At 41.6% G+C, this 27,949-nt stretch overlaps 1 protein-coding gene across 2 annotated transcripts in view; it reads left to right on the plus strand.

The window, feature by feature from the left end:
- Positions 1 to 27,949, plus strand: part of LOC146789453 (ATP-dependent translocase ABCB1-like) — a 197,983-nt gene that overhangs the window by 119,239 nt on the left and 50,795 nt on the right. For both annotated transcript variants that reach the window (XM_085631599.1, XM_085631600.1), the window contains exons 11-15: positions 7,884 to 7,997; positions 9,973 to 10,083; positions 13,375 to 13,500; positions 17,460 to 17,663; positions 19,577 to 19,747. In XM_085631599.1, coding sequence (XP_085487725.1) covers positions 7,884 to 7,997; positions 9,973 to 10,083; positions 13,375 to 13,500; positions 17,460 to 17,663; positions 19,577 to 19,747 — 726 coding nt within the window. The remainder of the gene's footprint in view (positions 1 to 7,883; positions 7,998 to 9,972; positions 10,084 to 13,374; positions 13,501 to 17,459; positions 17,664 to 19,576; positions 19,748 to 27,949) is intronic.

Genomic DNA, 27,949 nt, shown 5'->3' on the forward strand with positions numbered 1-27,949 from the left:
GTTTTCATGCTCTTACATTTCCATGTTCCCTCTCTCACATCCAAAAGTTTAAAGTGTAGTTTTAAAAACAGTACTTTAGGATCCTGTGAAAAAGCCAGGTCAAGGTAGCTGCCGTGCTGATATTTTGGCTGTCCTTACTATTGGTGAGAAGTGTTGCTTTGTCTGGAGGGATTTCAAGTCGGTTTCTCTGGATTTAGTGATTACTGTCATCTTCAGAGTCTGTTTGAAGGTTCCACTGTATAGAACACTATCTGATTATAGTTAGCTCTGTGGGTTCAGGCCAGCTATTTTGGCTTGGGGACCTCTGACACTACATGTTTTACAAATACATAACTGCAGTTCCATTTTTGAGGAGTTTCCTTGGTATTCTATAAAGTACTGAACCGCATGAGACTACCAAGTATCCTGCCTAAATGTTTCTTTTGAACGCAGTCTACAAAACAACGTTTTTAAGTGTACATTCCCGTGGTGTAAAATCGCACATTTAATTTATAGCTGCTTTCAAAGGTTCTTTTTATGTTAGACCATGGGTACTCACAAACTTTCTCTTTGGGGCTAAAATTACAATCTGGTTTGTAGCCTAGGGCCTCACTGATGGGCCTGCAGGTGGGGTCACTAGGGGTGGGGCTAGAGTAAAAAAATAAAATCGCCACTTTTTTATAACATTACTAGACCATGTTGTATTTCAAAATCAAATGTATCTACAAAGCTACAAGGAGGACATTTTGATAATACATTTTTATTATCAGACAATAGCAAGTCAGTTGGTAAACTCATCCTCACTGGGTAGTTTGGGGTGTCCAACATGATGTAAATAAAGCAGGTGCATTTCAATGAAATAGCACTATTTTATACTACTCTGTGTTTATAGTACAGGAAATCTCTTCCCAACAAACCTCCCCCGAAAGAGACACAACACACGCTTTGTAAACAGTTGTAACAATATTAGTACTTCACAAGGGCCCTCTGAGACCTTACCGCATCCCATCTGTCACTTTAAAGGGAACAGCTTTTTGTCTCCTGTGGTGACCACAGTTAAGGCATCTATCTAAAATCCTGCAAGCGACTGCTTGAAGAGGCCCAGACACCTAGGTGCAAAGGCATAATGCATTCTTGTATGATTAATTTGTGTAATTATTGGTAAATGTTCTTTTTGAAGTGCAAGAATTTTGTTGCAACTCTCTTTGGCTGGAGAATGCCACCTGCACCCCACAGCTTCCTCCGACCCTCACAGCAATGCATGTAAACACTGGCAGGCATTCCAGGCATTAGCAGGTGCATTATATCTGGGAGCCCTTTACAGGCCTGGGAGGAAAGCCAAAAAAACAGCTCATGGTTCAATAAAAAAGAAATTGTCACTTTTTCTTCAAGGGTACCGAGTCTCGGCAATTTGGTATTCGGTTTCTATTTAGCGAGGCAATGGTTATATAGCCAAAGCATGACATCACTTTCTGATTCGCATTAATTGGGAAAAGCAACGAGAAAGCACTAAGAAAATGGGGGAAAGGAAGGAGAAATCCGTGAAAAAGGAGGGAAAAGCATGGAAAAAACAGTCAGAAAATGGGGGGAGGGGGAGAAGGCATTGAAAAGGGACGAAAAAGCAAGCAGAAAGTACAAAGAAAACAGGCGAGAAAGCAGTGAAAGAAGGAGGGAAAGCACTCAGAAAACGGGAAGGAAGGAGAAAGCAGTGAAAATGGAGGGAAAAGCAAGGAGAAAGTACCCAGAAAACACGAGGAAAAGAAGGAGAAAGCAGTTAAAAAGGAAGGAAAAACAAGCCAAAAGCACTCGGGAAAACAGGGGAAAAGGGAGGACAGAGCTGCGAAAAAGGAGGGAGAAGCAAGCAAAGCATTCAGCGATCCTACCTTGAATGGAGCCCCAAGCTGCTCTGTGGGAGGTGAGGAGGAAAGCAGGTTGGCCCGATCTTGGCAGGCCCCCTGCTGCAGTCCTCGATGGCATCTGCAAATGCAGGCGTGAGCAGGCTGCAGACAGCATCAGAGGTGCAGGCTTCAGGCGGAGAAGTCGTCGGCAAGAGGCAGCAGAAGCTTTCCGAAAGCCCCCCTAAAAGTCAGATGTGAAAGCACAACAACTGACTTTTAAATGGCCTTTGCTTCCCACCAGTGCCATGCGTGACGTCACAAAGGTGGCGCATCAGTGCAACACCACCGCAGCACCACCTCTGCATTAGCGCAGCACCATTTCAGCAGCACCACCTGACCATCACTCTGCACCACCACACCACAACAGCGCCAGCACAGCACCAACTCCGCATCACTCAGCACCACCTTAGTATCAACCAGCACCAGTGCAGCACCACCTCAGAACCAGCACAGCACCACATCAGCATCAGTGCAGCAACACCTCCGCATTCGTTGCTATTCCCTCTTAACATACCCACCAGTCTAACAGTTATCTGCTGCATAGCTTTGCTTTGTGTTCACCAAATGCCCATGTGCTCGCTAATTTGTTTTTAAAATGTTTCCATATTACATTTCTCTTACCAATGTCATGCTATATTCTTTTTGTCTCTGTGTCCCTGGACTCATTGCTGGGCCTTCCATTTCCCTTAATACGCAATACAATGTCAGAAACACCTTTACGTGCTCAGATTGAGTCTTTCAGGCGTATGTGAAGCCTCATTTGCCCTTGTATTTCGGCTCATACTTGGCTAGTCACCCTTGAAGAATGAAGCACATAACGCTCTTACATGCTCGTTTCATACTGCCCCATAAATCTTCATGAATCTGTGTGGGCTATTTCTGTTTCGTGATGTACCATTTTCTGCTATTTACTAAGATGATGAAATTATGAGTTGGGCCTTTGATTTAAAAAAGCAATGCTAGAATGTGACATGTGAGGGTGTGTGCAACATTGGCAGCTTTTCGCATTTAGCATATCTGCCGAAGGACCCTTTGCGATAGTAGTTGTATATGCATATAATAAAACTACCTTGACTGTTGGGAATCCCTCTGTGATACGATTCTACACTTTTACAGTGTGCATAGTTGTTATAACAGAACTCATAACAAACACTGCAATAACTTGGCAGATGAGTATTTTTTGCTTATTGGAATATGTGTCTCTGAGTCTGCGCTAGCGCTTCCACGCACACACGTTTCCTTCAGAGTCTTAGCTTTAGCTCAGTACAATCCATGCAGCCATTAATCCCTTCTCAGGAGATGCTGTAAAACATGTGCCAGGCCCACTGACTTCTGTGGGTGAAGGACAAGCACAGGTAATTTGAAATGCCCTCACAGGAGCTATGCCTGGTTAGGGGTCCTCTGTAGAAGTTTTCTTGAAAACGAAGTCATGTGATAAGCATGTTGTTTTTGTGCAACCGAGACACATGAGAAAAAGATTGAATTCAATTGCAGCTGAGTATTTTTTTCAGAACCGCTACTAATCACTATGTTGGGCTAGCTATCAGTCATACTTTGTAAGTGCTGAGCCCTGAGTAGAGCTTAGTTTATGGGTCTCAAATGCACTGCTTAATCATGTTCATTTATCCGTGATACATTCCTCAGTAAAGTTGTTTGTCAACTTATTGTGTTAAGCATAACTTGTTTACTTGGGGCGCCGTGTTGATGAAAGAAAGGCGCGTGCCACTTCATTTGCTGTGCTCTCTTTTTTTTTTACTTCCCCTGTCATCAGTGGTGCCCATACTACTTTATTTCCATGTTTTTGCAGATACAGTGACAGAAACCTTTTAAACATGTGCATACAATCTCATGGAAGTTCACTGAAGCCAAATCTTTTGTCAGAAATGAGTATGTCCACTCAATTTATAAATTCAGCTTACCAGTTCAGCAGTTGATAACAAGTGCTGGATGCAACAGTATTTGCATGTGTGCACCCTCAGCAGTCTCCTCCCCCTCTCCTCTGATGTTTTATGAATGGCGGGGAATTTGCATAGGCTCAGGTTGCAGCGCTTATTGGTCAGAGCTGGGAGTAAAGGGTTAGATAAGCCACTGCCTGTCAGTTCCTGAGCATGCTGGCCATAACCCTTCCTCTGTAATAACGTTCTAATTTGATGAAAAGCTGTGGAAATGATATTGTACCCTCAGTTCTCAAAAATAGAATGAAACAAGACGTTCGCAGTGTTTTAGGTTCTTAAATAGGCAATGGCTCGCGACGAGACCAATATTTACCTTTGTTTTTTAGCTGCTGCCTTTTCTGTCTTTTCGACAGCCTAACACCTAAAGTTTTGTTAAGACATGAGAATTTAACTATTTGCCCCCTCTGGGCTTGAATAAGAAACACTGACATCCTTTGCTTAGGCAAAAAAAACTGCTGCCTTATTACAGCTTAAACATGGCTTGTTCCGTGTTAGACCATCCGCGAGCCTTATGTTTACTGCACTCCACTTCACCTCTGTGTGTTTTTCTGCATTCCCAATATTGCTCCATCAGCAAGTGTTATTTTATCGCATAATTTCCAGTTCAGGATTGTGACAGTTTCAGTGCTGAACGATCACATGTTGTTTCCGACTGGAGCAGTGTTTGTGTGACACGACAGTCCCATTGAGCCACTGGAACCGAAGCATGCAAGGATGGCGGGGATCAGTAACTGCTTTCTGAGACTTATTGTGTTTCTGTGTTTACCTATGTAAAGGTTTGCCCAGTGGAAGACACTAAGCACTTTACATTTGGGGGATGGGCATAGTATGACTCCACAAAATAGACTCTTCAGTTTTCCCATTTACATGGTGTGAACTATGTGACTTGTATTTCCAGTAGGAGTGTTGGTATCTTAGATGATGCGTCATATTGCTGCTACTATCCGATTTAGCAGACTGTAAGCCTGTGGAAGGTTTATTGGCCTAATCCTGCGCAATTGGTATCATGTGTTCACGCATATACAAAACAAGCTCTGTAAATAGTGTATTGTGATCTTAGTGCAGCCAGACTGTAAACAATACTACAAAAAAGTAGATAACTATATCTTGTCACTTCATCTTTTCAATAAGGAATTTTTCAATCTTTCTCCAAAAACGTGAGTGTGTCCATGTTTAGTGGTGTAATATATCTGGTTAGCTCTGCTCATCTCTCCCTCACACTCCCACCTCCACAGACCTGTCCTCTCTCACCCTACACCCCCACTTCCCCTCATCTCTCCCTCACTCTCCCACTGCCACCTCTCATCCCTCCTTCACACTCCCTGTCTCCTCTCTGTACTGCCTGCTCACACATGCTGCCTTCCTGTACCTCCTTGCACTGTGCACTCGTGCACCTTTTGCCTCCCCTCCTCGGGGTGCCCCTCCCAGTCGTCTCCGTGCTGCTCTCACTTCTATACAGAAACTGAAAGATGTGCACCGTCTTTTTCGTTACTCTCTGTCAGATCACATGCCTCTCGTGGGTCAGTGCCCATCCTTGGTACTCTGCCATCAGCTGGTTGGCAGTCATTGCCTCTCCGAACACCTGCCCTACTTTGACGTTATTAAGATTTCTTTGGGAAGAGCAGCTAGTCCTTCTCTCTCTCCCGTACTCATTCTCACCCCTCTTTCTCGCTTTCTCATGCACTCTTCCTGCCTCTCTCATGTGGTTGACTTTAGGTTTTTGAGTGCAGTTTCTTTTCCATGCCTTTTTAAGGTTGCTGTCCCTGAATCCCAGGCTCTCCTCCTTCTTGGTGTGTCTTCTGTGTTCACAGGCACTCCCTCTTTAAGCATCTGTAGCCTGCTCCCCTTCTTTCTCTCTCTCTCTTATGCTCCTCTGTCTGGAATCCATTCACCACTTTGTGCACAAACTACCTGTCCCTCTCTAACTTCCTGTCTATCAATTTTGTGCAATTCCAACCCCATCTATCCACCATGCCACATATTTCCACTTCACAGATCGGCCCCATACCATACAATTCCACAACTAACAATGCAACCTGCATAATTCCACACCACATACTTCTACTCCACTCCAAGCCAATACACATGGTTAAAAGACATTGTCATTCACAACATTAATAGCTCTAACTCTCGCAAATGTGAGACCTATTGGCATTGCCAATGCTTGTTTTAAAATAGCACCGTATGTTGGTCAGTCAGTATTTGTCCGGGAACATTATTTCCGTTGTGGTTCCATGTTTCATAGTGACACTGCAGTTGTTACACAAACATTTTTCTTTAGTGCATTTATTGTTCTAAATGTGCAGAATCTGTATATGGTGGGTATATAAATAATTTTTAACCTGAAGCGGTCTAGCTATTACTTTTGAAAACTGCTAAATATATGAATTCACAATTTCCTTATCAGTTAAAGGCAACCTGCAAAAAAACAATTAATTTAAACTTTAAAGCAGAACTTACTGTGGTTGTTTTTGTGTGATTTATTAGCTTCCATATTACACTTTTACATTTCTATGGAGAATGTGACCATTGTAAATCAGAAAATACATTCCTACCATTTTTTACTCATTTATGAATAGGTATCACAAATCATTCTATGGAGCTTGTTTTAACATTAATATCTTTTGAAGGGCACCACACCATCAGCTGCCAAGGTTTTGCTTATTTTTTACACCTAACTTATTCGGTGACACATGTTTGTTTTGGAACCCTAGGGTTTTAATACATTGACATCACTTTCAATTGTCCTTACTCTGAAAAATGATCGGCCACCACTGCCACACTTCCCCGGTCTCAAGTCATTGCATGAATATAAAAAAATCACTGAGAAATCTTTCCACAGACCAGTTAACAATACATTCTTCTACTTGAAGACACTCAGAACTTCTTATTAATAGCAAATTGACTAATCTGAGGCTATGTGGTTAAAATTTGCAAAGATCCAACCCCAACTGCCCCCTTTGGCTAGGGGGCATATGTATCAAGCCCTTTTCCCGTTCGCAAAGGGGACGATTCTCAGAATCGGCCCGTTTGCGAACGGGAAAAGGCCTTTTGGGATGTATCATCCCAAAAGGGAAATCGCAAATTAGAGAATCGCAAAATTTGCGATTCTCTATTTTGCGATTACATTTAAAGAATCACAAATTGCGATTCCTTAAATGCGATGTAGCAAGCACCTAAGTTGTGCGAATTTTGCATAAGAAATCACAAATTACCACCAACTGACAGTTGGTGGTAATTTGCGAATTCTTTGAAAAAAGCACTTTTTTGCTTTTTTCAAAGTGCCATGTGACACACATACATGCCCTTAGGGCATGTATGTGCGCCACATGTGCACAAATGCTCATTTCAGGGGTGCATCAGGGTGTCCTTATGACACCCTTGCAACCTTGAAATTGCATTCTCAATTTGCGATTCTGTAATTGGGAATCGCAAATTGAGACTTTCTTCCCATTCATTCCTATGGGCCTCTACGCCCATAGGAATGATTGGGAAGGTATTCCTTAATTGCGAATCGAGATTTGCGATTCGCAATTAAGGAATATTAAGGAATCGCAATTATTCTTGCGATTTCTACATGCATAGCATTTTGCAATTCCTTAATAGCAATTCGCTAAAAATCGCTGTTAAGGAATCGCAAATGAGCTTTTTCATACATATGCCCCTAGATCTCCATAGACAAGGGGTGTCCAAAGTAGTCCAATCAGGCCATATCACTACAAGATATTCAGGCTCACTACAATACATATACATGCAATTACATTGAATGAAGCTTCCTTACATAGTTTATGGTTATCCATTTCGCTTGGATACCCATACTATGATCCCTTTCTTTCTTGCAAGTTTCTGGTGAAAAAATGCCTGTGGCATACTTTCACATCAATGGTCAGTTGCCGGGCTGGCAATGGTCATTGTTAGACTATTTGTAATTCTACACATTTGTGCAAGGACTTTGGAGCATATAAGTAACACTACGTCTTTCATACCTGAATCTGATCATTTAAACCATTTTAACTGAGTGTTTTAACTGGTGTGTTTTTTTCATACTTAGGTTTTCTTTGCGGTTATCATTGGTGCCTTCTCATTAGGACAAGCTTCCCCCAATTTGGAAAGTATTGCCAATGCTCGTGGTGCTGCATGTGAGGTGTACAAGATTATAAAAAAGGTACTGTGAGAACGCTACTTTTTGATGTGCATAGTATTTTTGTATGATGTGCAGACCTATGTTGTTTTATTTGAGTTAGTTATATGTTATCCTTTGTATAGCAGTCTCTAACATTAGCATGGCACCAAAGCACTTTCTTAATAAATAAATGGATAATTTTGTTTCCGACGTGCCTTTTACATTTCACTGTGGTACTGCCTAACATATTATTAATATTTGTTATAAATTAAGTAAAAACAGCACTTACTATTAAAAGATTACATAGTTTACAAGCTAGTTCCTGACTTTTAATGTTGCATGAACATTCATAATGTTGTTGCTACATTGCATGTCTCACAACATTTGACCAATGCACACAATAAAACACCCTTTATAGCTCAGCCAATAGAGTAAATTCCCTGCCACTATTATAGTTTTACTCTAATAAATCCAAAGACATTGAAGCTAAAAAGTTCATATTTAACAACTTCTGATGTAGAATACTAGTCAGTTCTGTCAGTTTATGCACTGTACAAGCAAACATTAATTTTCTGGGTATAACTGTTAATGGACTCAACTATTTCAGTGGGGACAACAAACCTTTGAAAACAACTAAAAGTCTGAAACATCGGTATGAAATATTGGCTATTGCAATGAATAGTTGGGCTTCTACAGTACTAACTTAATCAACTAATTAAATCATGGGTGAATTCTATAGATATTCTTCCTAAACAATAACAGTAATTCATCACTATTTCTCAGGAAGCATGCACTTATATTTGTTTTCATGCTGAAATTTAAAGTGCTTTTCAGTCTGGTAGAGTATGCAATAATTATTTCAGTGGATGTACAATGAATTGAAGCTCGCCATTTTGAAGAGTAATTAAATTAAGTTTGTATTTACATTTCCCATTTACCTCAACTTGTGATGGAGCCATTAAACATTGAATACATTGGGCATTATCAAATTTCAATACCAGTACATGATTTGACAATGTCTGCATAGTGAGCAGGATATTTGTACAGCAGTTTTTGGTATGCCATATTTAAATAGAATTCCTGTGCCAAATGATATTTATTTGTATAGCATTAGTGTATTCGCAGCAAACCTAGCTAGTTGTACAAATGTTTTGAGTCAAAAGACAGAACTAAAAGGGTTTAGAGAATGATATTCTTTATATTAAAATAGAATTTACACATGATGATACCTCCAGGAATACGTTTGGTTTCAGGAGGGCCAGTTAGTTGCATTAAAGTTGCATTTTGAATACCTTAGCATACATGTGCACTTTCAAAACAGAATAACATTACATTTCACATACTGGGATTTTTTTTGCATATTATACTCGTTATGTTGCATGAAGGATGATCAAAGATAACCTACATTATGTTACTCTTGAATGGGTGACCCGAAACCTTTAAATATGTAGTATAGGCCTCAACTCTTGCTCCATCTAACGGCTCCAAATTATTTTAATTGAGTTGAGGATTCCAAGGATTCAAACCATATTTTGTACTCATTTGTTGATAAATTCTTAATGGTAGGTTATATGATGAATCACATGATTGCATGCATCACTGGATAGCCAAAACATCCTGTTTAAATATGTAAACTCATAGGTCAACAGCTTAGGCAATGGCAACACTGTTGACCGTCTGCTCTCAATCTCCTGCTCCCACAATATGATGCCGTTTGTTCTATAACTACTAACTCCTTACTTCTGACTCCCTTAGATGTTGTATTTCATGTCTCCACCATACATTTAAAGGTGTATATACTATCCTTGATGTGTCACCTAAATGTACATTGTTTCAGGTCAAACGTCTCACCAGTGCAACATGCATACATTATTTGTGGAAGTAAGCCAGAGGTGGAGAGAGCATAGTCTTTTCCAATGATGCAATAATGAACTTGGAGGAGACTCCTTCACCAGTAGTTGAATTGTAGTGCTCTCAACTATGTTACTAACCAATAGAATAAATATCTGTTTTTCAGGAACGTTTAATTGACAGTGGCTCTAAAGATGGATTCAAACCAGATAGATTGGTTGGACGGATGGAGTTCAAAGACATCCATTTTTCATACCCTACTAGGCCTGACGTTCAAGTAAGTTAGTGCTCTAAATTCAAGCATCTATGTTTATATTAATACTACTAACATATGAAGTAGAAATAGTCAGTTAATATCCCATTCCCATGTACACAACATAGCTCACACATCTATACTATTGAGTTAGAAAATAGTATGGAATGTACTCTTTGGCAGCACCAGGAGTGTTTATTTATTTATTTATTTTTTAAAACTTGTTTTTATTAATTTTGTGATGTTGTTACCAAGACAAATAAGAACAGCATATAATGCAAGCAGCACATCAGCAATCCACAAATCCCAGACATAGAAAAAAAAATGCACACTTCGAGCAGATTTGTACATCATGCACAGTCCACAGATAATGATGAAGCAGTGTTAGGGTTTAGGTCCATCAGGTATGCTCATCGCCCATCGAGGCCTATGCCGCACGCGGTCACCTGCGTGGGCCATTACACAACTCATCCTCATATCCCGTCAAAGGGGATCATCTCAACGTGTCAGCAATATCTGGCTTCATCTGAAGGCGGCCAAATTACCCAGCATTACAGGTAGCCCCATGTTTGCCGACTATATATCCACCTTACCACAGATCACATCTCATAAATCTAATCAACACATATTACCTTATTCATATCGTATGTTAAATTTGCATCCTCCTCTCACCTCCTCCCCCATCAACGCATTTGTGTTATCCTCGCCAGTGTGAAGTTGGAGATGATGCTTAAGGGGTCTCCATATGTCTTTGGGTCGGTATTTGTGAGGTAATGTTTCAGCATATATAGCACCTTGATCTTGGCTGTATATCAGATCGTCTAGCCACTTTTTGAATTTAGGGGCGCGCCAGGAGTGCTTATTGACTGAGTAATAAATCGTATTAAATTGTATTCAGTCAAACTGCTGCTATTTAGTGGGCAGAACTGTTTAAGGCAAAGTCAAATAATGACCAAAGGAAGTTTTGGGCTGTTAGATTCTGGAATGAAAATGGGCTTTTATTGGATAAGGTAGTAATTTATCTCATAATACACGGCTCACCTACATTAGTGCTCTGTGTATGGAAAGTCTCTTGTCACTTTTGGATTCATCACAGCAAATAACAAGCATCCTGGAAATATGACCATTGGTAGCCTCGAAGGGCTTAAAAAAAAAAGCTCCAATGGTACACTAAGTCCAAAGCGTTTGCCTGCCACTCTTTTTAAATATATTAGGAATATTTATTTTCTTCTCTCTTCTCACACTACCTACAAACAAAGATCATAGCGGGCTCCTGGCACAGTTCAATCTCACAGCCACGACACATAAATCGGTCAATGTAGACTTATAACTCTATTAGAGGTTGAGGCCAATTTTGTTGAAAGACTGCCATCATATGTAAATTGGTTCCGTTTGACCAGCCTGATTTTCATCTAGCTGCCTTTATGACTGATAAAATTTTGTCTCTTTCAATCATGGTCAAAAATCTATATAAAGTAAAAATCAGCATGTTTTATTGATTTTATAGCGGCATTCAATTGAATACAAAGAAACCATTTAACACAAAATTTACAAATGGGCCATACCCTCACTGTTTCTTCATGCCATTTGGATGCAGAAACTCATTGGTCAACACCATTCTGGGATCAAATAAAAAAGTAACCTTAAAGATCTATACAAGTAGAGGTCTGAAGCATGGGTGTGCACTTGCCCCTCTTATTTTCAGTCTATAGATGGCTGATTCAAAGGGCCATCTTGATACTCTAAATCCTCATCCTCCCAAAATTGCCAAGCAACACAAAACATCCTAGAAGTATGCTGATGACATTATTGTTATACATATTACTACAGATGGCCTACAGAGGTTATTAGAAGTCTTAAATGTATTTTGTAAAACTGATCACATGAGTACTAATCTTGATAAAACTAAATTTGTAATCTTTGGCAAGTTTCGCAAATATGGCTTATGGTAGTTAGGCAAATATTTTAAAGAGTAGGAAAGATGAATGCTATAAATATCTAGGCATTTGCGTTGATAGAAGATGCAGCTTTCATCAACACCTCACATCATTAAATCCAAAAGCAAATTCCTTATATTTTGCCTGAACTCTCTAGGAAGGTTGATTAAAAAATCACTCACTTGTGCTAGTACTTGTGGTTACAAAAGCTAAAATAATCCCTTCATCAGCATATGATACAGAGGCCTTTCCAGGAAAACTTGCAAGGTGTCTTTATCTCACACAGTGCAATACCTATGGGCCTCAGTTTAGGCTTACGCATTCAACGTGTCAGGAACAGATCAGAATGGAGTATGGCCTAATACTCTATGATATCTGCATAAAAAATGTTTAAAACTCAAAACTGGACTTTCAAATATTATGTATGGAAAGAGATCAGCAAAGGGAAGTCCCTGGAGACAAAATATAAATTCTACTCTCGTCTTTTTGAAAATCCATGAGCTTTAGAACACATAATTATCGTTTATTGTTTTTAGGTTAATTGTAAACCCTTGTATGAAGAAAAAATACAGTTTAGAAAAGTTCTGATTGAATGGTCATCTACTCATACAAAAAAAGTATTCCCACATAAACATCTGGCAGACTCCCAATCAGTATATTTTAAGACAAGATCTAATGCATCTGAGGTGTGTCTCAACAATTACATACTTTTTGCCAGGCTAGGCCCCATGTCCAAACACAAGCAAATGTGAAATTTGCATTATAAATCGGAACCACTTATTTACACATTATGCCCCTGTCAAATCTTTAATACAGAGTGCATGCAATAGCTGTGCTGCCCCTTCACTCAATTTAATGTGTAGATGCTGCCATCCAAATACGGTCTACTTAAGGGGTGAACAATCGCAAAGTGTAAAAATTCATTAAGGTCACTGAGGCTTTATTACTTCATAAAGGCAATCAATTGCTTTAAATTATTTTTGCCAGCCTGTGATTAACAGCATTTATATTTTCTGTACTGATGGGTCTAGATAGGTTGTTATTTTATGTATCCTCAGCTGAGGTAATTGTGATTGATTAATGAAAATATTGTCCGAATAGAGTAATCCCATAGGAACAATGTCATATTTTAAAACCTATTATGGAAACAATTTTGTAGTAGTAGATCATTCGATCTTTCATATAACATAACAAGTTGAGACCGCTATTGTGCTACTGACTTTTGTATTGATCTCATCTTAACCAACTGCACAAATTAACAAGTGACTTCATTAGCAGAGCTCTCTGTTCATTTTGTGTAACTAAAGTAACTTACACAGGGGGTATTTTACTACCATGAGTATATACAGTGCAGCTAACATCAAGTTATTCTTTTTAGATTTTGAAAGGCTTGAACCTGACAGTTGAGACTGGAAAGACTATTGCTCTTGTTGGGGCGAGTGGATGTGGGAAAAGTACTACAATTCAACTTCTGCAGAGATTCTATGACCCTTTTCAAGGGGTGGTAAGAACTTATTTTCATCAAGATCCTTAAGAGATCTAATGTGACAGTAATGGAACACCATGTGCTCATGACCATATGCCTAAGAAGTATGTTTTCCTAGCAAAATAATATAGAATTTTCATTTCATTAGAATACATCATAGACCTAAGTATGCACATAACATACAGAAGTGTGTGTAAATAGTTTTACAATCACTTGGTCCATATGATTAATGAAAGTGGCATATGATATTATCTTCTGTCCTTAAAGTGGTTTGTCCTGCCTGCAGATAGTTGAGTTTCTAGATTCTTCACCCGTAACTGTATTTGGCAGGTGGAATGTATATGGTCGTTCCCTTGCTTTTCTGAATTAGCAGCTTTTGGTTCCAAATCAATCCGTCCATTTTATTCATGAAAGTATTATATGATATTATGTTCTGTTCTTAAGAGTGATTTATCCTGCAAGCAGAAGGTTTTTATTTTTTGGATAGTTCACCCTTATTGTTTTTTTACATGTGTAATATATATGGCTGCTGCCTCAATTAACGACTTTTAAAAGCTTGATGACTTTTGCCATTTCATGGTTGCTATCTGGAATAGAAATCACTAGGATACCATCTCTGTTTGAATGATTGTCCCATAAAGTAATTGAGAGTGGGCAGAGACGTCAGCTTTTTTATACTGTTTAGTGTTCTTTTCTTATTTTGTCTAGTGTTTTTATTGTTAACCTGGCATAAACTTTGTTTAATATATGTTCAGTATGTTAATGTTTTGTTTACTGCACATATTGTGTACCTAGACTTGTATCCTTATTAGATTGTGGTGTTAATTTTTTGTAGTCTTCATACAAAATAGAGTCTGTGATCAGAGTTTCTAGACCCTGGTAAAAGTGTAGGCTCAATTGCACCTCACCAATTAGAGAGAAAACAAGGTGAGCTGTAGCCCATGTACTGCCAAAAAATGATGAGAGTGATGCATTCTGGGTAAATATAAGTCCTGTGGACAGGATTATTGGTGAGTTCTGAATTTCTTTTCACCATGAATAGACCTACTCAAGATTCCCCGCTTGGAATATGTTGTAGGATTTATTTGTTTAAATTAATGTCCTATCCTAGTATATATAATGTGAATAGTTGTAACTGTAAAAATAAACAAAACAATGGCAATAAAAACTGCTCATAAATAAATATTTTGATGGAACTAGTCTCTGTTCTCCAGCTCCTCCCTTCTTGTCTCCAGCAAAGCTGTTTTAGAACCAAAGGGCCCCATACGAATTTCTAAGTTGGCCTCTTACTGACATTATTTAGTGGAACACCAGAAGTGTTGTTCTGTTTGAAGAAGGTCAGTGTTTATCCCTGTGCTCAGTAGCGTTTGTGTCTCTGGCAAGCTGACAAGACCAGACTCTCTCTAAGATGCCTGTCTGTGGCATTCATGACGGACGTTTACACCTACGATCTAAGTCTTCCGCCTTGCACATTTCTATGCCAGTACTCAATTTGTGAAAAGAAAATCTGCCGGGCCCTTGTCAGGAGCCCACTGCAACTTGCAGCACCCATTGTCCCTGCCAGCGCTGTCAGCACTGCCAGTGACCGTTCCAACACCACTTCTCCAAGTGTGGCAATTCAGTCTATTCCAGACCCCCACAGCTGGAAGGATGGCTTGGGAGCCAAGTATCAGTTCTTTCTAAGGTATATTGAATTAACAAACAACTGTTCATGGGCCATTTTTTAAGTTATACGAACAGCGTCACCATGTGGCAGATCATCATAAGTATCGGTGTTGACAATTAAGTGCCAGTGTCAAGCACCGGAAACCACCAGCTCAAAATAAGCATTGTTCTGTGCCTAGCTACAATACACTTTTTAGAATTATTTTGAAATGGGCAGGCCTCTCGTTGAATGATGTCAAATGCAAGAATTGACATATTAATGTTGCTGTACTTCCACATAATTCTATAATGCCTTATAAATCATATGAATATATATGTGAATAATTGGTACACTAGTAAACTATTATATTTTGCATTACCTCCTCTTTGATTTATTCTTTCTGTGGCATTTGCAATTGATGATCATAAATTGTTCCTTTTGAAGCCATATTTTGTGCAATTAATCTTTCAAAATGTGGCACAATGAAAGCATGGCACCTCATACCTATTACATACATAATTTAAAAAGGTGGACTGTTTGAGATGAACTCAATTGGTGCTTTAGTACTGAGTCTAAACTCTAGTTTAATTTACATAGTTCTTTACTACCAGGTTGTTTGTAAGAGCAATACTCTTTTGTTTTCAAGGTTTAGGCTCCAATTCACATGGTATTTATAAAATAGTACCATCACATTTAGCATCAAAATGGCACAATTTTTAGGAGGGTGCAAAGTTCCTATATTGTGCAAACAAAAGGCCTAATTACGGTGGCGGAAGGACCGTCGCGCAAGCCAGCCTAGTGGTGGCGGTCATTCCACCATTGGACCGTGATTTCCCCCGCCCCAGATTACGATGGTGGTGGGATCCAGTCTGCAACCGCCTGTAGACGCAAAGACGGTCCGCCAAGGAACTGCCACAGGCAATCGTTCCGATTACCTGGTGGAGCGGTCTGCATTCATAAAATGGTGGCGGTGCCTAGCAGGCCATTGAAAGTCTGGTGGAGATTGGTTTTTGGGGTCCGTTGCGGTCCCCAATGTGTTTGTGGGGTGGTGTTGGTGCAGTGAAATGTAGGGGGGTACCATGGGTACCTCCCCAGTGCACAAAGTGGCAGGCACCATGTGGTGCCTGCCGTGTAGTGCAGTAAAATGCACAACATGCATTTTTAACATTGCGGTGGGTGCTGTTGTCTGCAGCACCCGCTGCAATGTTAAAAGTGTAAGGTGTGACTACTAGGGTGGCGGTCACATCCTAATTTTTTGTGTGGAACCACCGCATGTATTGCGGATGGTCCCGGTCGCCACTACGATGGCGGACGGACTCCAGTCCATCAGCCATCGTAATCGGCCCCAATGTGTCTTGTAGATCCTGAATATTGCTTTATCACTTTTGCAGGGAGTGCTTTGCTTTTTGTAGTTTTTCCTTGCAAATTGGTTCTGAAAATGGATGTGTCATTTTCCCATAAGCAAACTTTAAAATTGTTTTTCTCAACACTTTGAAACTTTTTGAAAGTTCTCAAGCTATTTATTCCCCCTCAGTATAACATTATATGTAACGTGAAAAGCCACATGCACATACCTCTGGAAATTATGGGTAGTAATCAGGTTCATGACAATTATGAGATGTTAGTTGACAACACTTTGAAACTGTGATCACCCCTTACTATTGTTGGAAGTCTCAGAAGTTCTTAAGATTTTACTACCACAAAGTATGAACTTTCATCTTGTACTTCAGACCAGAATTCATACCCATGCACTGGTGGATGTCTGATTACATTGCGGTCAGTGATGCAGCTTCCTCAAGGTATAGGTTCATCCACTAAACTTCATAAATGTGACTTAAGGCTTACGTTTGTTTGCAATACAGACAAAAGGAGTCAAAATACCAGAAGAAATTCTGATCTCAAACTACCCACTATACACGAAGACCATCTAAAAGAACTGATGGATGGGAAATGTACAAGATTATGACCCATGAATATCCTAAATAAGAAGCAGGTGTAGCTAGAGGGAGCATTTGCAGTGAGCAGATGGAAATCAGACATAAATGTTGAAGCAACTACCACGATTCTCATGGACTATAAGTAACATCATAATTAGTTTTCTGCTGTGGAAAGCAAAGTGACCATGCCATATCATTCATTTTTGTAACTGTTATTCTTTTTTAGTTAAATATCAGAAGAACTCTGGGTTTTGCATTTTTTTTTGTGCCAATATATGGGATTAAGGTAGCAGACACCTCCAAAAGAACACTGGGTTAACATAGTAATGATAATGCTATCTAGTTTATACTATCCTAAAGCTATTTGCACTTTTTTTTTGTATCTGACATTTTAGGTCACAGTGGATGGCCATGATATTCGAACCCTCAACATTAAGTGGCTGAGAGAAAACATTGGAGTTGTAAGCCAGGAACCTGTCCTGTTCGGCACCACAATAGCAGAGAACATTCGCTATGGAAGGGAAGATGTAACTGATGCTGAAATCGAACAAGCAGCTAAAGAAGCCAATGCTTATGACTTCATTTCCAAACTGCCAGATGTAAGCAGACATTATAATGTTTTAATACAGCAGTATTATCCTATGTACCTCTGATTAAGACATATATTTCACTGAGTCACTTGATACTCAAAAACAGTTGTATATTTGTTATGTATAGACATTGTCCACAACATTAGTTTTTTTTTTTTTTTGAAACCGTTTATTACAAAATTAAAAAAATATACAAAGATGGGCCTACAACCTTCAGGCCGGCCGCTAGCAAACAGAAGGAGCATATGGTACAAACAATAGCGCGCATGCTGCGGCAAGGGGAAATGCACAGGAGTTAGCAGCGTTGATAGCCACACCATCCGGACCCCACATAACGGTTTCTTTTTGATATAAATAACAACAGGAAACAAATCCACAAGGCAACCCACAATCGGAAACAGCAGCATGTGCTCCCCTAGAAGGGGGACCCTACCAATCCAACACACACAACATTAGTTTTTGAAACACATCTATTCTCTGCCCAACCTTAGTGTAGCAAAGAACCGAACCCTGAAGTTTGCACTCTTAGGATGCCAATCTGCTACCTTCCTTTGAAGGTGGAGAAATGTAATCCGCTACACTGTACCACTAACTATAATCTCCTTGTAAGCCTTGGATCTCCACAGACCCCTGATTACAGGACAAAGTAGGTTGCACTGGTGAGTGGCTCGCATAGAACCAGTTTTAAAGTAGCATCAGCTCTCTTAATGTAGGAGAATGAAGCACAACTTTGGGCAAGGAGGGGGAGCGGATGCTTAGATGGTGGTGCAAGCGGAAGTAGGACTAGAGGTAATATTTTGGTATTGGGGAAGTGTAAGTGGAGGGTTTTGATGAGGGCAGATGGGAAGCATATTTTTTCATTTGAGAGAACTTAATCGGAGCGCATTTCCCAAGATGGATAGGAGTTATCTGGTTATACATTTTCCTTTATAGAGCACGGACAGTGCCACACAGACTACAGAAATAAAGGTTTGAACACGTTGAGTTTGCTTAAATCTTGCTATCATGCTAAGGGAGCACTTAGAAGGGTTTAAGAGGACCCAAAACACCTTTATACTATCCTACAGAAAGATGGTGCATTCATAGACTGCACCCATAGTTTCTTCACCCTTGTATCTGCACTACTGAATACAAATAGTGTACCTGTGCAACCAGCAACTGTGGCTTCCTCAGACCTAGTTCTGAGAGTGTGAAACTCACCATCCTCTAGTGAAGGTAACAAGATGGTAATGCCAAGACTACTACTTTCCGAGGCCCATCATGGGAGTACTATAATGCAAAGTGCTCCATGATATAACACTATAGATGAAGGCAGGGGCATACTGAGTCATGTGGTCTTTCATGCCTCAGAAGAATGCAGTTTGTGATAATGGGTATGGGAAGCCACTGCCCATGGCACTATTCCCTGTTAAATATGATGGTGCTAAACTATATCATGCACAGTTTATATAGTATAGACCACTCTATTAGTAAAAAAAAACATTTAGCTGGACTCCCTATGAATGGGGCTATTTCAGAGCCAAAACTTGAAACAATTTTCAAGTAATCTTCTTCCTACTCCAAGATGCAATACATACTTTCAAAGCAGTATGCCAGATGTGCCCAACATTTTTCCATGGAAGGATGTTATCCTGCCCGATTTACAAAAATAAAATCCCCAAAAAATCCACATTAGATACATCTACATGCAATTACTCTAAAAGGGATAGTGATTAAGCTAAATGGCTGTAATGGCTATGGCAACACCTGAAGAATGTTTTTTGATTAATTTGCCTATCCTAGAAATCTTTCTATTATCAAATGTTTCACATAGTTGATAATCTTACTGCATATATTGAAATTAACTATTTGTAATGGTGCGTAGATGTTTGTGTTGGTGGAAGCCGTTTTTTGACCTTTTGATAAAACTGAATTTGTCACAGAAATTCAACACAATGGTGGGTGAAAGAGGAGCTCAGCTGAGTGGAGGGCAGAAGCAGAGAATCGCTATTGCTCGCGCTCTGGTGAGGAACCCAAAGATCCTGCTCCTGGATGAAGCAACATCGGCTCTTGACACTCAGAGCGAAGCCATTGTACAAGCTGCTCTGGATAAGGTACTATATTAGTGTAATATCACAAATGTTTTTCTGCAGTGTATTTTTAATTTTTAGATGTCATGCAATATTTTGCAGAATCAGGACCTTTAAAATCCCTTGTAGAGAACAATAATTTGGAGATTACAGACTACTGATCTTCTGCACAATCATTTACTTTGTGCTGATCTACAGAAGAAACCAGTTGAAAACTGCTCATTACTTTACATGAGGTCTGCTCAGTTGCAAGCGATCTGAGTGCATCTCTCTAAAGAAACTGTGTTATTAAATAATGTTGCTACAAGACAACACATTGGGTATTTTGAAAATATTATCAGAGCTCACAGGATGGTTTACTAGTTAATCACTCAATGCTGACATCGGTGTGGCACCTACATGTCACAAGTTTCAAACTCTAGGGTCAGACTTTCATCCACCTAAATATTAAGAGAAAGCTTGCATTACAAATTGCTTTACTTATACTCTTGCAAAGTCATTGAAAGACTAACAAACCCCGTTGCACCAAAAAGTTATCAGATTGCTAGCATGTTGTTTCTCTTCCCAATTACTCTATCACTGTATTAAATGCATTGTGGCATATTATGCTCTATGATGTCAAAGTAAAAGGTAGAGAGAGAGAGAGAGAGAGAGAGAGACCACCATCTCACTTCCCAGCCCTCAATTTGCCCCAATGCATCATGGTGAATTTAGTAGTATTCTTTTATTTTTATACACACACTCACTCTCTCACTCTCTCACTCTCTCTCTCACGTTATTTATTATTCCACTGTTGAGTCAAGGAACGGCCCATGATTTACGAGAAGCAAAGACTCATATGACTCCTCATGCTGCCTACCCTCCGCAATGATAGTAAATAGCATATTACACTTTGCAAATATGCATATATGGTATATACCATGCCCTTTTACATGCGTATTTCCTAAGGAGAAAAGTTATCCCAGGATGCAAGGGGTTACATTTGTAAAATATGGTAAAGGCACTTTGCAGAGGCTTCGTGACTATTGGGGTTGTTTCCATGTGTTAATAAAAATGTAGCATGCAATCTGAGGCAGTAAACTGTTTTTTTTCTCATGTTTTTTTTGCTCTGCCGGGGTAATAAACACGAATCGGACCATTGCACAGTACTAATAGGTGTGTTAAAGTGCATTTTTTCATATAGTAACTCTAAATATTATGTTACTTGGTCACGTTTATTTTCATTGTCATGGTATATATATTTTTATGCCAGAGGTGAACCTGCATATGCATGAAGAAAAGTATCACGGAAAAAATATATCTACAATCGTTCATGAAAAGAGCACATTTAATTACCCCTTCAAGAATATCAAATAATCATATAGAATACATCTGGCATCATTTACAATATATCACAAGAAAACAGGCGTTTATACAATGAAAGATACAAACACATATATCACATAACATCAATTAAATGTATAACACACAACAATTAACCCAAACGCAAACAATTTTCATCAGTGTCCCCTTCTAAGTATCAGGCGGACCACTTGGAGGTAGTCAAACTAAAAAGTGGGGGACACAAGCAATGAGGGCAACTATGACCCAAACGTTATTTCAGGTGTCCCAACGACAGTCTGTGAATCACTGAAGCTCAGGTGACTCCTCCATCCAATATCTGTCGACGTGACCACGTTTCAGCCAAAGAAAACTTGAGGCCTCTTCAGGACAGGGGTTAAATGACAACTATAACAATAAAGGGGAAGGGGGAAAACATTAATCATATCTACATGGACCCATGACTAGGGGTGGTGACCAAGCCGTGCACACAAATCCAAGTGCCCACAAAGGGACCAGATACACCTTACATCCCAGAGTGATTTATAAAGGAAGAAAGGAGATGGATATGTGCCACACAACGCAGGGTGACAGGGAGTATCTAATATCATCCCTCACCATAGTGTGCAAACTAACTAATTAAAAGAAAGTGACACCATCTAAAAATGTCTCTCACTGGACCACCGTCCTAATGTGCTATATACATATCCCAAATAACGAGACCAGGAATAAAAAAACCTTATATCCCTACACCTACAGTCCTGATACACTTACATGTATCCTCTAAATATACCACTTCCAAAGCTGCTCACTAGATATCGAGGAAAACGTTCTGTCAATGACAAGGAGAACAGAGCAACAAAGTGTCACAGGGGCTGCTGAGGTAGTAAATCAATATACACAGAGTAAATAATTTACATTCGTCAAACACGTAGGTATGCACCTACCTTGTAAACGCTACTCGCGCTTCTATACTGTTCCTTCCCTAGAGATCAAAATCACCGGTTCTCCACACAGTTTCTACGAGATAATGGAAAAAAGCTGTTTTATATACTCCGCGACTCTATGCCCATCTTCAGCGGTCTAAACCGAGGTAAAAATTACACTTAACCTGCAGCCACCCCCGCTGCACATGGCCAGCCTCTTTAGTGTCCATGTATCTCTTTATTTTCTCGGCAAACAACTGCTATTCATGCAGTGCATTAACATGATTTTGTATCAATGTAGGGAGCTATTTACACAAAGTGCATGTCACGTATTTGGGTGACCATTTTTTTCACTTGTAGAATGGTGGAAAATTTCTAGATAATGGATTTGTGTGGTGAACTGGAATGATCAGCTTGAACATCTACCAGTTCTTTTTTCCTTAGTTTCCACCTAGATTTCACACCCTCTTCTTTTCTAGAATAGTAGGAAAAGATTTGCCCCGCCCTAAAAAACTGTAAAGTCAAGAACTATTTGAACGTGGAACAATTAATTTTCAGGAACCAACCAAACATCTGCAAGGGTCAATATCGATGTGCAGATCCTCCGTGAACCCTGGCAAATAGTAATGGGTGGGAACTGCATGCTCTGGTTTTGTGATCCCACAATTTTTAAAACATGAAGAAAAAAAATCTAATGCTTCATATGTGTGTTGTTGTTGTTGTTGTGATTTAACCCCTAATTTCAAACTTCATGTTAAAATGTGTTTTCATGCCAAGCATAATGTTTGAAAAGGTTTACAGGGTTTGTGGTACTCATTAGGTCGAGCCTAGGGCACACCTGGGGTATAGTGCACCCTTCCTGTATGGGTGACTTAACTACATCTCATGCAGTGTATGGGGAATGGCACACAGGGCTGTGTGCCCTGTCAACTCTTTGGTTTTCTATGCACTAAGACAGGCAGCCTGCAATGGCAGGTTGCATGGTCTTGGTGAGGGGTCCCCAGTGGACCATCTAGAGTACCCATGCCCTACGTACCATGGGTACCATTCACTGGGGACTTATAAGGGTAGCCGACATGGTGCCAATTGTGGTAAATCTTTAGGGAAAGAACACTGGTATTGGAAACCTGGTTAGCTGGGACCCAATGCACTGAAGTCCAAGTTGCATAAACAACCAGGCTAAAAGGGGGCATACTGCAACAGACACCCAGTTTCTCACATCCCTACAGTCCCTCACATACCCTGTTAAACACCCATACAGCCATTAGCACACCCAGCCACACATCCATACAGTCACTCACCCTGTCATTCACACATCCAATCAGAGGCCCAGAGTGCCACTCACACATCCACACAGACACTCACACACCGTCATACACCCAAACAGCCATTCACACACCCACTTACAGACCCAGAAAGCCACTCCACTACCACATCCACTCATAGATCCACAGTCACTCACACATTCCACTCACACATTGACTCACACAGCTACTCACACAACCACTCACTTATTCACACACCCACATAACCACTCACACACACTCATACAGCCACTCACACACTCACTAAAGACCCACAAAATCACTACCACACCCACTTGCAGACCCACACAGCCACTCAAACACCCTTTAACACACTCACACATCCTCTTGCACACCTACAAAACCATTCACACCCCTACTCACATGCCCATACAGCCACTCACACACCCACAAAAATATTCTTTCATCCACTCAAACATCCATTCACACACTAGCATAAAACCAAAGGTTACAGGGATAGTATAGTTAGGAAATGGCATTAAAAAATGTAAGACATTTACTGAAAAAAATAAAGGTTACAGGGACATTATAGTTGGGGTCAGATTTTGAGCACACAAAACCATAGAAATTCAGTAGTTAGTTAGCTATCTCAAGTAACTATAACTTCTGCCCTAAGGTAACTATAACTCGAGCCCTCACCATGCACTGCTAATTACCACACATTACATCACTCATGACATCTTCTGTGACAGCATTGTTAATATCACTGCAACATTTGCAGTGAAATTATTAATGAGAAACTGTGCATGGGGGGGGGTGAGTTAGTTACCTTAGGGCACTAGTTATAGTTACTTGAGATAACTTTTTTTTTTTTTTTTTGTTTTTTTTGTTTTTGTTTATTGGCATTTGTAATTGTATACACACAAAACAAAAACAATCATAACATTGCGGTCACGTCACAACAGCATCCTTCATCCAATTTTGTCTATACATTCCTAAACAGGAGTTTCCTATACCCACCGCCATTGATCACATGTGCGTTTCACTCATTAAGTCTGTTGCTGTGATTGCAAATATTGGGTTAGATACACCCAGTAGTCTTTGGGTTGCGATCTAGCTGGAAGTTCTTCCTCATAGGTCTTCAGGGTATCTCTGCAGTATGTTAGGTCCGTGAGCCAGTCTGTGGGCTTCGGGCTGCGCCTGCCATTCCAACATATCGAGACCCTCCTTCTAGCCATTAGGAGCGCAATCATACAGAATCTGCGTTTCAGGGCCCGAAAGTCAGGCAGTAGCCCCAGCAAACAGGTTTTGACCTCACATCGCACTTCCCCGCCCACCATAGCCCCAATCTTCTGCGTCACCTGCACCCAGTATTCTCCAACTGCCTCACATGACCAGGCTAGGTGCATGAAATCTGCCCCGTCTGCCCCACAGCGCTCGCATCTAGAGTCCTCCCGCAGCCCATAGCGGTGCAGCCTGGTCGGTGTGTAGTATGTTTGGTGTAAGTATTTGAAATGCAGGATGCGAAGATTGCCGTTGGGTGTCAGCATGCCCGTTAGAGTACAGGCGGTAGTCCATTCATCCTCCGTTAGCGGAGTGTCCAGACAGCCATTCCACTTCTCCATGGAAGCAGTCGTGGTTGCCGCTATGTCCTCCTGCATCTTCGTGTACAGCGTGGACACCAAGTGTTTTCTCGCAGGTGTGGTGATCAGCCACTGCAGTGCGGTTAGCCCCGGGGGTTCCAGCGGATATGTTGGGTATAGCTTTTTCATAGCCCTCTGCAGTCTGTGATAATTGAAGCGAAATAATGCAGTCATGTTACTAATAAATGTCAGGTTGTCTAGTGTTTTGAAGGTCCCGTCTTCGTACAAGTCCCCCATAGTATCAATGCCCACTTGGCGCAGCAGCTCCAGTCCCACTTTCTCCTGCGTGACCGATATAGCCGGGTGCCACTGAAGCCGGAGTGCCGGGGCATATAGTGGCAGCTTATTAGCTTTTCTGCCCATTGCATGCCACGCCTTGTTTGTGGCATCAATAGTGTTTATGTCGTTCATGTGCAAAGGGGGCCTGCGATGGGTGATAATCGCCTCCAGTGGAACCGGCATAGCATCCCCTTCCTCAATTGCTGCGTGGGTGAGAAACGGGACCTTGTGATACCAAAAATGTGCATATTGTGCCTGTGCGCAGAGATAGTATAGACAGAAGTCAGGAACCCCGTACCCCCCCTACTGTAAGGCAGCGTCAATGTCCGCATCTCTACCCTAGCCGTCTTTCCCGCCCAGATAAGGCGGAGGACCAGCGATGTGATCCGTCGGAACACCTCCGCTGGAGGATGAATTGGGATGTTAGTGAAGAGATAGAGTAGCTTCGGCAGCACCACCATTTTAACAATAGCGATTCGGTCAGCCAACGACAGTGGCAGCTGAATCCACCTCCCCACCTTCGCGTCTAGTGCGTCAATCACCGTTCCATAATTAGTCCGGATCACTACCTCCGGGTCCCTGTGGTACCACACACCCAGATATTTTATCGGGTCCATCTTCCATTCAAGGGGATAGTCCATAGGATGTGGTTGCGTGCTGTCGGTCAGTGGAATGATCATGGACTTGGCCCAGTTTATAATGACCCCGGATTGCCGTGCGAATTTGATATATTCCCTCAACAGGCTATTCAGATTGGCCTGCGGGTCTCTCACAAAGAGTAGCATATCGTCTGCGTATAGTGATATGTGTAGTGGGCGCTGCGGGAACTGCAGGGCCGAGTAGTGGTGCCCCTGTCGTATTTTGCACGCAAGGGGCTCCAGTGCCAGCGCGAACAGGAGGGGGGACAGGGGGCAACCCTGCCTCGTCCCTCTCCGAATATCTATGGGGCTTGAGATATATTTATTCACTTTAACCCGTGCCACGGGTGCGTCATATAGTAAGTTGATCCATTGGAGGAACATGAGCGGGAAGCCCATCCTCCTCAGCACCTTGCTCATATAAGTCCATTCCAGAGAGTCAAAGGCTTTGGCCGCGTCCAAAAAGACCGCCGCCGCCTTCGTCTCAGGTGTTAAATAGTGCGCGATTGCAAATAGTGTTCGCGTGTTGTGTGCCGTGGAGCGTTCCGGTATGAATCCAGATTGGTCAGGCAGGACCAATCTGGGCATGAGCGGATTAAGCCTGGCCGCAAGCAGTTTTGCCAATATCTTGTTGTCCACGTTTATAAGGGACAGCGGCCGGTAAGAGTCGCAAAGTTCCGGGTCCTTTTGGGGCTTGGGTAGCGCCAACAGTAGCGCCTCTCGCAGGGTGGGCGGTAAATGTTGTTGCTCATGGGCATTGCCATACATTTCCACCAAATGTGGGGCTAGGCGGTCAGCAAACGCCTTATAAAATTCGCCCGTGAATCCGTCTGGGCCCGGCGTCTTGCCGTTCGGCAGCGATTTAATAACCTCAGTGACCTCCTCGACCGTGATGGGCTGGGAAAGGTATTCGCGGTGTGAGTCTGATAGCCACGCTATCGCCACGTCTTCGAGGTAGTCCGCGAGTTCGGTCTCATTGGCCGTTGGCCTGGATGCATAGAGTTCACCGTAGGCGGCCACAAATTCACCCAGTATTGCTTGCTCACCATAGTGTCGCTCCCCATGTCGCCCACGGATCACCTGTATGTTTTGTGGGGCCCGGCCCTCGCAGATGGCAGTTGCTAGGCGCCTGCCCGGTCTGCCGCCCTCCCCGTATGCCCTCGCCACTTGTCTTTTAGTGGTGTATTTAATTTCGTCGTCCGCTAAGCCCTGGAATTCGGACAGTGTGTTCCTAATGTCCCCTAGCAACTGGACATTCTGCGTGCTCTCATATTCCCGTTCGAGGAGTCTCAGCTTGTCTTCCCTGACTCGTATTTGCTGTCTGATGTCCTTTAGGATACCTGCGTTAGTGCTGATGCAGACCCCTCGTATGGTGGCCTTGCAAGCCTCCCATAGTACTCCCGGGTCGGTCGTAGGAGTCGCATTGGTGTCAAAAAAGTCCTGTATCGCCTTCCCAATGGCATCCGCATAAACAGGATCCATCAGCGCTTTGGCATTAAATCTCCAACTGAAAGGAGGCGGTGTGTAATTCGGGAGCTCCATAGAGAGGAGCACCGGGCTGTGATCTGAGAGTGTTCTGGGTAAGTGCCTAACTTCTCGTGTCCACAATGCTATGTCCCCCGACACCAGCCAGTAATCTATGCGGGACCAGCTGCCGTGTGATGCAGCTACGTGTGTGGCCTCCAGCTCTCCCGGGTGTCTACTTCTCCAGATGTCAGTGAGTGCTCTGTCAACCATTATGTCATGTAATACACGTAATGCTCGCCTGTGTGGCTCCGTCGTCGTTCCAGATCTATCAACATCCTCCGAGAGCACAAGGTTAAAGTCCCCTCCCCAGATCACGTGAGGCGCCTGTAATTCACGTAGTTTACCCCACATTAAGTGGTAGAACTGTGGATCATCCACGTTAGGCCCGTATACATTCACTACAGCTAGTCTCTGACCCCTCAGGACCCCAGTCAGTATGACAAATCTCCCCATTGCATCCGTCTCCACCTTGTCTATCGTATAATTCAGCCCCTTTCTGATCAGTACCAACACCCCCCCCGCGCGTAGGAGGAGTAGGATGAATGGTGTACCGATTCGGCCCATCTCCGTCCCACATTCAGTCGGCGCGCCGGAGCGCAATGTGTCTCTTGCAGTAGTGCAATGTCTA

The sequence above is a fragment of the Triturus cristatus genome, chromosome 10 (assembly GCF_964204655.1).
Source record: "Triturus cristatus chromosome 10, aTriCri1.1, whole genome shotgun sequence".
NCBI classification, from domain to species: Eukaryota; Metazoa; Chordata; class Amphibia; order Caudata; family Salamandridae; genus Triturus; species Triturus cristatus.